Here is a 12,944-nt window from a genome sequence, read left to right as displayed (position 1 = left end):
TTAATGTTTGTATTCTTAATGTGGCCCATATAGCTATATCAATCCCATTATTCTTAATGTGGTTATTGTGGTTGTACTGGTATAACCTGACCTAACCTGACCCAACCCACATGTGATGACACCCTCCAACCTGTGGCCCATACAGACAGGGTTATCTGCTCTAAAATTCCACACATCGACAGACTGAATTTATCCTAAGTTCACACCACACACCACACTTTCAGTTCTAACAGTATATTGTTCTTGCGCATCCAACCTTAGCCTTTTCTGTATAACAATGCTAACATAGAAACAGGATATGTTAATGTAAAACGCAACAATGGACAAGTGCATTCAAATGCCACAAGCTAAGCATCTTCTATTTCATTCCTCAAAGTAGCAACCTGACTAAGAATGTCGATAAAATAATCAATCAACATTGCATTAGCAAGCAGACAATGGTCTATCTCACAATGGTCTACCTCGTGCTTCTATAGCATCATGTCTATCATCCTGTTTCCTCGGGGCTTGCTACCATGGTTAGAACTTAACCCTAGACAGTGCATTCCTTATCCCGCATAATATTGCGGTCACATCCTTTGCAGAAATTACAAAACAGAAATTTAGCACCTCCAGTGTACTACAGATTCCAAATGTTTCCCAAAATCTCACAAGTTTTCCACTACTTCTCTGGAACCGATTCTTTCTGCCGGTCTACCACACATCCAGATGCCCCATGAAAATATTCCGATGAGTCAACTTATTTTCCGCCATGCTTGGCTGCGTTGTGCTGTGTTAATGCAGATTCTGTTGCGAAGTTCCTGTTAAAAACAACTGTTAGGCCGCCTCATCCAGAGTATCAAACACTTTAAATGTTAAATACAAAATAAATCATAGTATTCAAAAAAGTAAAATGTTAAATACAAAATAAATCATAGTATTCAAACACGTAAAATGTTAAATACAAAATAAATCGAGAACAATTTAGAAACGTAGTCGTCGAGTGCAAGTCGTGTAAAAACTAGAAAGTATTGATATTCAAATTCTTTACATTTTCTACCTGTCTATTCTCTGCCACATAATAATCTCACAAAAAATACAGCTTACCAAACTTACAATGTCAATATTGCATGGGTTTGTTCCAGATGCAAGACAAACACCATATAAAACAAAGCGGCCTCATAACACAAAGTGGACGACTACATAATTAAATTAAAACTAAAAATAAAAGACCTTTAAAACGAGACGGGTCGTGAGCAAGGTGTGTAAGATCTCTCAAAAAACAAAGTGGCCTTCTGCATAATGAAAATAAAACTATAACATAAAAGACCATTAAAACGAGGAGTGCCCCTATATAACTAACTATTTATAAAGCCTAGAATGTTGGCTTAAACAGGTGGTCATGAACAAGGTGTAAGATCTGTGGTCATGAACCAGGTGTAAGATCTTTCCCCCAGAGTTCGGAACGTCATGAACCAGACATCAGATCTCTCCCATTTAAAACGAGAAGTTCCCCTATATAACTAACTATTTTTGAAGCCTAGACGTTTAGCTTAAACAGGTGGTCATGAACCAGGTTGTAAGATCTTTCCCCCAGAGTTGGGATCGTCATGAATTAGACATCAGATCTCCCACCAACTTACCCTAAAATTGGGGGGTCAAGAACCAGACATCAAATCTCTTCGGAAAAGTCATGAACCAGACACCAAACGTAAGATCTCTCCCCCAAAATTGGGGAGGTCAGAGATTAGGCTCCACGTACAGGAGCCAATAGACCAAAGGCTACACTCCATTTATAGGAGCCAATTGTCCAAAGGTTACACCATTTATATGAGCCAATGGTCCAAAGGTTACGCTCCATATACAGGGCCAAAGGTTTACCCATTTACGGTCCATGAATCAGAAATTGGGGTTCATAATGAGGGATAATGGATTAACCATTTTACAATCCATGAATCACAGGAAATGAGGGATAATGGTCTTACCTATTTACCATCCATGAATCAGAGGTAAATAGTATTTACCGTCCATGGATGGTGGGTAAGTTCTCGGTTTACCATCCATAGATCGTGGGTATGGATCGTTTTCGCCACGGGGCATTTTCAATGTTCATAAATTCAGAATGGACTCTATGTTACAACTACACTCTGCATAGATTGACCTAGTTGTTTCATTAAACAGTCCGACCATGAAAAAGCTCAGAATCTTGATGAATGGATTTTGCTTATCATCATATAACGCATCTCAGATTAACGAGAAAGCTCATCATCGCTCTTCTACATTGGTATATAATGTCTCTTGTGAATGCTCTTTATTTATCCTCGAAATGAATCCCGGAGCGACGAGAAATCCCATCATAGCTCCTCTGCATTTAACTATAATTTCTCACATCGATAAGAAAGCTCGTCATAAAACCTTACACCCATCATTTATTTGTTACGGATATATATTGAACTCTTTTCAATGATGAACACTGCATTCCGCATAATAGAGTGAATTAATTGTTTCATCAAAACTACATTCTACGTTAAAACTGCATTCCACAAAGGAAGACAGTTTTATTAAATTGTCCAACCATGAAGGAGCTCAGAAACTTGAAATGAATGGATTTTGTCTATCCTCGTAGAATTGATCTCGGCTTAACGAGAAAGCTCATCATATCTCCTCTGCATTGGTCAATAATTATTAATTTCTCAATAAACTAAACTCAATTCTATTTAAAAACTGCAATCTGCATAGACCAACCTAGTGCTTTCATTAAAACCATATTCTGTGTTAAAGCTACATTTTACATAGATTCGACTGTCTTATTCTTTCATTAAATAGTTCAAACATGAAGGAGCTCAGAAATATGAATGGATTTTGTTTATCCTCATAAAACGCATTTCAGATTAACGAGAAAGCTCATCATCGCTCTTCTTCACTGGTTTATAATTTCTCTCAATAGGAAATCTCATCATAGCAGTTTACACAACCATAAAATATTATTACCACCCAAATGAATATAATAAACCAGATTATATGTTACAAAACCACGTCCATTTAATTATCACTCCGACTCAAATGAATATATTAAACCACATTCTGTGTCACAAATCATAATCTGCATAGAGTTACCAAGATGTTTCATTAGATAGTTCAACCATGAAGGAGCTCAGAAACTTGATAAATGGATTTTGTTTATCCTCATAAAATCTCAGATTAACGAGAAAACTCATCATAGCTCCCTGCGTTGGTCTATATTATTCTTACTCTCAAAACGTGAACAAAGAAAGATTCACACAAACGAATATTAAACGAGTCCAGAGAGTGGACATTATGCAATAACACCGAATATAATGACTGGTTTCTAACTTCCCAAACAGAAGGCTTTTGACAGACGGGAATTTAAAATTTTAACCCGTCACTTCCAGTACATGTCAGAGTATGTGTCATCACGAAACTCACAGCTGCAACATCTTACACTAAAATCGTCATGCAGTGACGGGTGTGAACACATACCAGCATAATTTTACAACCCAAACAAGAAATAACTCAATTTAACCACAGAAAAGATCAATGGGTCAAGGGCTATTGAATAAATTTTATGATACTCAAAAACTGCAGACAATTAACAAACCTTCCTACCACAGCACCATATATATCACCTTTACTTCATAAGGGTGAAACACAAATAATCATGCACACCTATAGAACTCTAATATATATTACCTTTACTTCATAAGGGTGAAACACAAATAAATTAATAATCATGCACACCTATAGAACTCTAAAAAAATGCATATAGAGAAATTAAAATGAAAAAGAACCAAAATAAATAAATTTGATTAAGATTTAAGCCATTCTGCACTCGTGACTCTTCTACATACAGTAAATCAAATAATAGAACCCACCTCGAGCAGGTATTGCAAACATGCTGGCCAATTTTCTTTCCTGATCCAGGTGTAGTACTGGGCTTTGGTGACTGCATAAAATGCTGATCCATAAATATCATCCCAGAGGCAATCTAATAATTGTATAGCTGTTAATTATTCCAAGGGGAAAGCCGCAGAAATACCTCTTTGGCAGCTACTGCTCCTTTAGCTTTAGGAGTCTGCCTTTTGTTACTAGGAGTTTGCTCCTTGGACACAAATGTTTTAGGTCCTCCACCTTTTTTGCCTCCATCAGTACCTAAAAAGGCAAACTCAATATGATAAATTCAGAAGTGGAGCCAAATATCAATACAAAGCGTTGTTGTTGTTAGCTATCAAACGCAACATTATAAAATCTACTGTACAGAACAAATAATTCTAATATTCAACTCAAAACCAACGTCATCAATCTCACCAAAAACATTATTATGCCTACAACTAGTTCGAACATATTTAAAAATGGAGTCACTATCTTAATTTTACTTTCCAAGAAAGAAAGTATTGTCTAAAGCCCCAATAGAACTCTCAAAACATGTTCACACCATCCACAGTTAGGTAGTCAAAAGATTCCACATCACCAATATATAAAAAATAAAAATAAAAATATAAAAACAAACAAAACGGAAAAAATAAAATAAAATAAAACAAAATGATGTATTTAGGCGTTGACCTTGATTTTGTGCTCCACCTGGTGTCACCTTTGCTTTCTTATCAGTACCGGGAGACTTAGTAGAGGAATCTGGTAAAGGTCTTTTCTTCCCAGAGGACTCAACCTTTTTTCAAAAAGATAAAGAATTAGCTATAAAGCAGAATAAATTTTGATATAAATAGCTGATTCAGCTTTATTATCACTCATACCTTGGGTACCTTTTGGTTCTTATCCTCGTCACTTTCATCTTCGGAATCACCCTCTTCCTCATCAGATTCATCCTCATCGTCACTTGATCCTTCCATGTTCTGCCGTTGAAACAATTAGAAAGTTCACACTTAAAACTTCCAAGGGTTGAAAAGGAACGCCTCCCATAGCAAATTACATTAAACAAGGAAATGGTGCATACTTTTTTGCAGTAACAAAAAATATATATTAATTATTGGCTGTAAACATTGTACTTGAAAAGATAGGAAAATACAAAATTTAATTTTACCATAAAAATCATAAAACTTCTTGAAAAAAGTCATTAGAATTTAAACTTCTGGCAGCAATAACAAAGATAAAAATGGCTCCCAAGGAAGGTCAAATAAGACTGCTCCAGAAAGATAACAGTAGATCAGAAACGCTCTTATGGGGTAAATAATTGAAAAAAATGCAGGGGAGAATGAATATCCTTAAGGCAGATACCATTTGCCAGGTTCCCTCCCCCCAGGACTTTACCCAGGACTTTACCCAGAACCTTAAGGTAGATATGGGGAACTGCAGGTAGGTGTTGCACTTACATATCACCACTACCAAGCACAAATGCCCCAGATAATGCAGTTCACCAAAGTCTTCCCACAGTGTGTTGCTGTGTTAATGCAGTAACCACCGATTCTGTAATAAAGCATGGTTTTTATTAATAATGGAGTTGCTTTCAATAGTGGTCCTGTGGTTATACAGTCACTCAGGTATCTTGTAATATCTCAGGCTTAGTCGAGCCTAGGTGGCTGGAGCTACGAAAATGATCGAGTCAGGTGCATTCTTCAAGTCAATTTGAAAATAGATACCCCTAGTCTTGGCATATAAGACAAAGGTAAAGTCCATTTGGTTAAAAGGGAGTATTTTAGTAACCAAAATTTCACATCAAAGAAGGATCGAATAAAAAAACACAGACAAAATGTTGCATGGTGTTTACTTTTTAAAATGGTCTAAACATGCTACAATTTGAACCTTTTCTGGCTAGATTAAACTTTTGTCTGAAAACCATATAAAAATTTAGAAATGTTTAAATCACAGATAACAATTATTGAGATTGCACAATCCAGATGTAACAGGAGGAGTTTTATAGGACATTGATGGCTATATTAAACTTTTGTCTGAAAACCATATAAAAATTTAGAAATGTTTAAATCACAGATAACAATTATTGAGATTGCACAATCTCAATGTAACAGGAGGAGTTTTATAGGACATTGATGGCTATATTAAACTTTTGTCTGAAAACCATATAAAAATTTAGAAATGTTTAAATCACAGATAACAATTATTGAGATTGCACAATCCAGATGTAACAGGAGGAGTTTTATAGGACATTGAATCCATTTATACAGTCAAAAATGCAATTTCAGCTATGCAAAATTGCAACTGACCCAAAATAATAGTCAAATTCCCATTATGATTTCCAGAGAAAAAAAAAAGTCCAAATTATATAACATTTACACTTCTCTTTTTTCAAGGTTTGTTATGTTATCTTAATTTTATTTGGAATTGTTTTGAGTGGGGCAGTGATCAAATGACTAAAAACACTGACCTCGCTGTTATTGATTAAAAGCAAATTTTCCTGCCAAATTTATAGTTGAGGATCTGACCTTGACTAAGAAGGGGGCCTGGCACTCGTGGAAGCATGAAGCCTCGTTAATTTCAACAAGTAAAAGCTAAATACGAGAAAAGGTTGTTGCCTTGTAAACATCTAAAAGACATTTAAATAACTGCCACCACACATACCGCATTGACATCTAGAGCAAATTCTCTAGCATCCATAAATAATTAAGAGCTACTGGGAATATTAAAATAGGAATTTGGTACTAACCTCATCATCGTCCTCATCATCCACATCATCGCCGTCATCTTCTTCATCATCATCATCAGTGGATTCTTCTTTTTCCACCAGTTTCTTGCCAGGAAGTGATTTTCTTTCCCCCGGCTTAGCCTTTGCAGCTGCTTTATCAATTATCACAGGTTCAGGCTTCACTTGTTTCGCACCATCTTTCATTAACTCAGGCTTGGCAAGCCTCGCTTCTCTTTGGCCTGTCATTAATCATCAAAACAAGTCAAGCCCAACATCCTAATAAACCATCACAATCCTTCTGACTTAAGCAACATAATTAAAACAAGTCATAACATTGCACATTCAATGTAAACCCAAACATAAAACATAATTTACCATTTTCCTTAACACGATGCATCAAAGCCTGAGCTTGTCGATCATCATCAGAATCAGAGTCTGGAGTTTGCCATAACAAAAATAACAGGGCACCTATTAGATAATACAAAAAAAGGATAAAAACTAGTCTAATATCATATACACACACAAACAATACGCAAGTACGCTCTCCTAAGATTCTCACCTGAGTCATCATATCCTCCCATTCCAGTGACAATGACGTTAAGAAAAACAATTTTGCAATAACAAAAACATTCTATTTCCCACGAAATTTAATGAACAACAAAAATTCTGAAAGGCTTGATTAATGTAAAGGATATCCATTTGTTTCTTCTACCACTGTGGTATAACCAATGAAGAAAACGCTTCCTGTGGTGCAACTGTGTGAAAGCTTGAACGGTTTAGCAAACATAATATCCAACGAAAACTGATCACATTTCCCATATGTAAGCGTCCCAAGCACAACTTTCTTGTTATCAAAATGAACATTGAGGAGAGCTCTCTCACTTTCCTTTGCATTTTGAATCTCACCCAGGGCTGCCTGCACAGTTTAATTAGCACTTCTAACATCTCAAAAACTAACAGTAGATATAATTAATTAAAACAACAACAAAACTTAGAAATAAAAATAGTCATTTTAAAATTTAAAAAAATAGAAATTGGTAAAGATACTTGCCTGCGATAAGTGGAGATATTTACCATCTCCAGGATCACAACTCTGAACCTCCCCAGGTTTTACCTCCACACCTGAGTCATCAAAATAATAGTATACAAGGTTATTTCCTAGAAGAGTCCAAGAAGAAATAATCTCATGCCTTTTTTAGAACACTAACACAAGAATTAGCAATAGAGCGAACTTTATGACCAACTTCACTGATTGTGGATTACAAGCTGCAACTACTTGCACCCAAAAGTGAAGAAAACCACCCAAATATATTCCAACAAAGAGCCTTGCTAACATCTTCTGAGAATCAGAAAATTATTGAATCATCTTGGAGGAAACCACACATATAACCATAAATCTAATAATTCCATTCCTTGAGTTCTTCAAGTTCAAAGAATTAGATATTTACTCAGTTGAATTGGTGGCTCAATTTCTCTTTCTCATTATCCGATATAAGATTTCAACTCAGGGAATTAATAACCAAAACACACTTATACATCAAAATTTGTTTTTCATTTTCATAAAATGTAATACTGAATAAACTTAATCCATCTGTCGATTCTTCCCAGGTTTCTCTTTCTCATTAAAATATATAAGAATTCAATTCCAAACGTTAAATCACCAAAACAGGCTTATACCCTGATCAAAATACTGTCTCAATATAAGCCATGCATCCTGGCTCGAAAACAAAGAGAGGTAGATCAATATACTCGACAACCTCTGTCCTCATGAATTTTTATACATTGGACTTCATCAGAATTGAAAATCAATTAATTTCCTACAACAACTAAAATTGTGTGGCCCACGGGGTTTGTGTGTCGTTAAGTCCTCCTTGATGTTCTTGGTGTTTTTGTGAAGTTAATCACCAAAACACACGGCAGGTTTGTGTTGTTAAGGCCTCCTTGATGTTTTTGTGAAGTTAATCACCAAACACACGGGGTTTGTGTTGTTAAGGCCTCCTTGTTGTTTTTGTGAAGGTAATCACCAAAACACATGCTTTATACATCACACTGTGTGCTTCATTTTCATAAAATGATTTACTGAATAAATCAAAACCACCATTCAATTTCACAGGTTTCTCATTAAAAAATATAAGAATTCATGTCCAAACGTTAATCACTAAAACAGGTTTATACACATCAAACTACTGTCTGAATGTAAACCATGCATCTTGGCTAAGAAACACAAAAAGATAGATCAATGTATTTGACAACCCCCATACTCGTGCATTTTTATACATTAATATACATCAGAATTGAAAGTCCACTTAAATCTCTAATGAATAGAGAATGACTGGGTGTGCTGTTAAGGCCTCCTTGACGTTAAGGTCACCGATTCAAAACCGGTAGGTAGCCCCACCTACCTAACCAACAAAAACGAAAACAAGGAAACAAGAAATGAGATTTACATTCACATTGAGTTTTCGTTCTCATTCACATTGAGTTTTCGTTCTCACACAACAAATGATGTGTCTATTAGATTTAACACTCACACTGAGTTTTCATTCTCACACAATAAATGTAATTTACAAAATGTTATACGTTATTGTTTTAACCATACTTATTTTAAGTAAATTTATTAGACTTCAAAATATTATAATCCTCTACACACCGAAACCGGTAGGTAGCCCCACCTACCTAACCAACAAAAACGAAAACAAGAAAACAAGAAATGAGATTTACATTCACTTTGAGTTTTCGTTCTCACACAACAAATGATGTGCCTATTAGATTTAACACTCACACTGAGTTTTCATTCTCACACAATAAATGTAATTCACATAATTTTATACGTTATTGTTTTAACCAGACTTATTTTAAGTAAATTTATTAGACTTCATAATATTATAATCCTCTACACACCGCTAATGGCAAGGCCATTGCATCCACCTACAGCTACAAAAACCAGCTCAAATAGACCAAGCCCACAATTTCAAGTTTTAACTTCCAGATATCCTGGTAGGGGAAACCTAAGCCAACCGGTTATGTCAGAACAATTACAATTGAAATGGGGATATAAACATTACCAACACCAGCTATCTAAGATTCCAACTAATCATATCACCAAGAAAAGAATATCATAACACGGACAAAGCTGCTCCCAAAACCGTACATGGAGAAATCAAAACATATCTGAAAAACCTTCAAACGTATTCCAAGGAAATCATAGACAGGTGAAGATGTTGTCAAATGTAGCTGTAGATCATCAGCTAGACAATACTGATATCTACCCAAATCATAAGGAAGAGTTGGGATAAACTTGTTAAAGAGCATCAGCCCTCACCTCCTCAATGTATTCATCAGCCCTCACCTCCCAGTACAGCAAACAATTGAATAAACAGGTACTTTTACCACCATGTCTTCTTAACAAATCTCTTCCCCACCAAACTGTTAATGTCCCCGAAACATACAAAGCAGTTATTTCACTCTTTCCTTCGTGCGAAAAAAGCTACCATTCTACTCCATCCTCGCCCTATAAAGCAAATTGACTCACCAAACCACATCCTGCTCCACCATTATAAAGCAAATTGACTCCTGCTCGTCCCTCTCTCTCTCCCCAACAAAATTCTTGCATATACGCCCTTCCTTTCATTTCCCACCCTCACTAAACACTGTCATCAACAAGGGCCAAAGCCAACAATGGGAAGGACTAAGCTAAGCTAGCTGGACCCACCCCCCTCAGACAAGAAAGAGTATGTGGACATGGACAGCTGAAGTTCTATGAAAGCAATCTCAAAACACTTAGTTCATAAAACCAATACACACAAAGCCAGAGTGTAAAAGTTCAGACCAAACTCTAGAAGGAAGTTGGCATCAGAATTCATTAGTAATGAGGGTTTTTCTTTTCCTTTTTGTAATCATATCTATGAACCAGTTTCTCCATCAGCTTGGTTCATCAGACAGTAAACAGTAGTTAGTTCTCTGCAGTTCTCACCCAATGTTAAGGAGTTTTAATGGCCATTAGAGCGTCAGCTTTGAAACCAATTTAAAAGCCACGAAAATCAAACTTCGCAACGCCATAGGAGACTACCACGAAGGTTTTTTTTTCAAATGTAAAATAAAGAAGTGGAAATATTATCAAATATATATACCATGGTGAAAGTTCAGTAAAGAAGTACTGCGAAATTCAAATTTCCTCAAATCTTTATAAAGGATACGCCTAACCTATGTAGTTAAGACAGAAGATGGGAGCAATGCCCACCGCTCAATCTGGCCTCCGTTTGAGGCACCTCTGTTGGTTGAAGCCTGAGGAAATAAGAAGCCCCGAGCAATAGATTTCTTTCAGTTGCGTGTTGGAAGACATTATACAAAGGAGATCAACACAGGTGATAAGGGCGTTCACGAAACCCAATGGAGGTGAGTTGCCTCTGCAGTATAACATTTTCCATACAATATACGGAGCATTCACACCGGGCAAAACCACGAGTGGCCACTTAGTATTGTGACACCACGGTTGTGCTGTGTACTTATATTGTGGATGCAAATGGTGCCAATTAGTGCTGGGTTTTGGTGGAAAACAAAGACAAAGGTCGTTTTTAATATTTTCACAACAAAAAACCTCACAAGAAAAGGCAAAAAGATTACTTGCCCAGGCAAGTCTGAAAGGGTCGTGGTTCGTCAATAGGGCCACGCTGAAGGAATTTTCCAAGGAGGAACATTGAATCGCGTGTTTAGTGTTGAAGGCAGTTGTATGGTCAGCCACCGCTTCGGTTAATAAAATGCCCCAACAGGCATGGAGAATATACGGGCACAGGTCTCATGTGCTTCTGGAAAAAACAACATACACGCATAAAGACTGCTTCTGGAAAAAACAACATATACGCATAAAGACTACCCTTGTCAGGATAACTTCGTCAATCCAAAATGACCTTCAAACTTTAACCCTTCTATTATCGACTTCAAACAAAAAAGACCTAGAACCATAAACTCAAAAGACTGACATAAACACATACAAACACATTTCACGGATTTGGATCCTGTTCAAATGCAGAATTATTACTGTATTGACTTGCATCCTTGACATATATCAAAAATCTAATAAAAACCCCTTGAGCCATCGTTCCTTAAGAAAATGGAGTAAATACAGATTTCAAAAGCAGAAGCTGCATTTGAGTTTTAAAGGTTTAGGGTTGAACGACAGAATCCCTGGTTCAACAAAAACAATTATACGTCTCTGCTTCAACGAAAACAATTATACATCGACAAACTAAATTTTCCAGAATAACAAAAAGAAAAAATGTGCCACATACAACTCACCCCAAAACTCCATTTGATCTGAAGAATTCGTTGCAGCAGGTGATATTGCAGAGCTAACTCGACCGAGCAAACCCCTCAAGTAAAAGACTAAACCCTACTTCAGCTACTCGGGACTCAGGTTTATAAAGCGCTAGGGTTTGGTGTTTTAAGTTACATTCGTGTGTTTTCTGGTTTTCTTTTAATTCATACGCCACGTAGATGCTTATCTCGTGAATCTGTCCACGTCAGGAGAGATTAGTCCCGACACCAAGTTCAATTCAATGAGCACTATGTCAAGTGGGCTACTTACCAGTATTTTATCGGATGTATTTAATTTTTTGGGTTGGTTTTGCCCAAAAATTTTGGAGTTTGTTTTGTAATAAGACACGATTATTTTGGAGATTTTGTTTTGCAATGATACACAGGATTATTTTGGAGATTTTGTTTTGCAATGATAAGTGTGTTATAGAAATACATATAATATATTTAGATTAGTTTTAAGTGGTGTACATATAGTGTAATGTAATTATTTGATGTTTTTAATTTTATAAAAAAAATCTGGAATAATAAGTTTGAATTTATAATTTATATTGTTTAAGTATTTAATATTTGTTTTGGTGTTGAATCTATTTACGTATTTAAAAATATTTTTTAAATAATAAAAATTCACATTGTTCTTGAAAATTTTATTACTGGATTAGACAAAAATACAAATTAAATTGGACCATGAAAATATGTCAAATATTTTTTAATTGATTTATGAGAAAAATATAAATCATTTTTATATTAATTAATAATAAATTCTATATTAATATGAAAGGAAAAATAGGGGTGGTGGGAGCGTGCGAGGTCTTGTATAGCACCAAAGGAAATTTGGAAAACCCATATGCCTAGGGTCTAGAATCAATGACAAACAACCAAGCAAAGTTGCATGGTTTACTCCAAGGCCTAATTTTAGCTAGAGCCCTTCAAGTATCCATCATCAAAACACTGAATGATTCCCACTTCATTATACATCATACAGAATACTTCATGCGGAGATAAGCACATAGGGAATTTATTGAACAGAATCAGAAGA

The 12,944-nt window shown here is 35.8% G+C and overlaps 1 protein-coding gene and 1 non-coding gene across 3 annotated transcripts; both read right to left on the bottom strand.

The window, feature by feature from the left end:
• Nucleotides 1–328: 328 nt before the first annotated feature.
• On the bottom strand, nt 329–12,043 carry LOC149246364 (histone deacetylase HDT2-like). Of its 2 annotated transcripts, none has more exons than XM_089457887.1 (11): nt 11,888–12,043; nt 7,640–7,714; nt 7,288–7,504; nt 7,152–7,177; nt 6,968–7,027; nt 6,614–6,831; nt 4,749–4,847; nt 4,561–4,663; nt 4,037–4,149; nt 3,873–3,943; nt 329–800 (listed from the first exon to the last, which is right to left on the bottom strand). In XM_089457887.1, exons 1-11 carry the CDS (start codon nt 11,898–11,900, stop codon nt 740–742), a joined length of 1,056 nt encoding a protein of 351 aa, XP_089314013.1. In that variant the 5' UTR covers nt 11,901–12,043; the 3' UTR covers nt 329–739. The 2 variants fall into 2 exon arrangements, with proteins under 2 accessions (XP_089314013.1, XP_089314014.1); XM_089457888.1 differs by having other exon boundaries at nt 4,758–4,847.
• LOC149246365 (small nucleolar RNA U30) lies at nt 2,821–2,894 on the bottom strand. The gene has a single exon (XR_016267810.1). It is a non-coding gene; the product is annotated as a small nucleolar RNA U30 (small nucleolar RNA).
• Nucleotides 12,044–12,944: the final 901 nt, after the last annotated feature.

Source organism: Pinus tabuliformis, chromosome 7, assembly GCF_031772625.1.
Source record: "Pinus tabuliformis cultivar Carrire ecotype Pingquan chromosome 7, CPIR1, whole genome shotgun sequence".
Lineage (NCBI taxonomy): Eukaryota > Viridiplantae > Streptophyta > Pinopsida > Pinales > Pinaceae > Pinus > Pinus tabuliformis.
This window is presented reverse-complemented; position numbering and strand designations above follow the sequence as displayed.

Excerpts from the sequence above, each read along its gene's own strand:
- LOC149246364 (XM_089457887.1), bottom strand. Across the intron at positions 7,505-7,639 it reads TCTCCACTTATCGCAGGCAA|CCCTGGGTGAGATTCAAAAT; the intron begins GTATCTTTACCA and ends CTGTGCAGGCAG. Across the intron at positions 4,848-6,613 it reads ATGATGAGGACGATGATGAG|AACATGGAAGGATCAAGTGA; the intron begins GTTAGTACCAAA and ends TTTCAACGGCAG.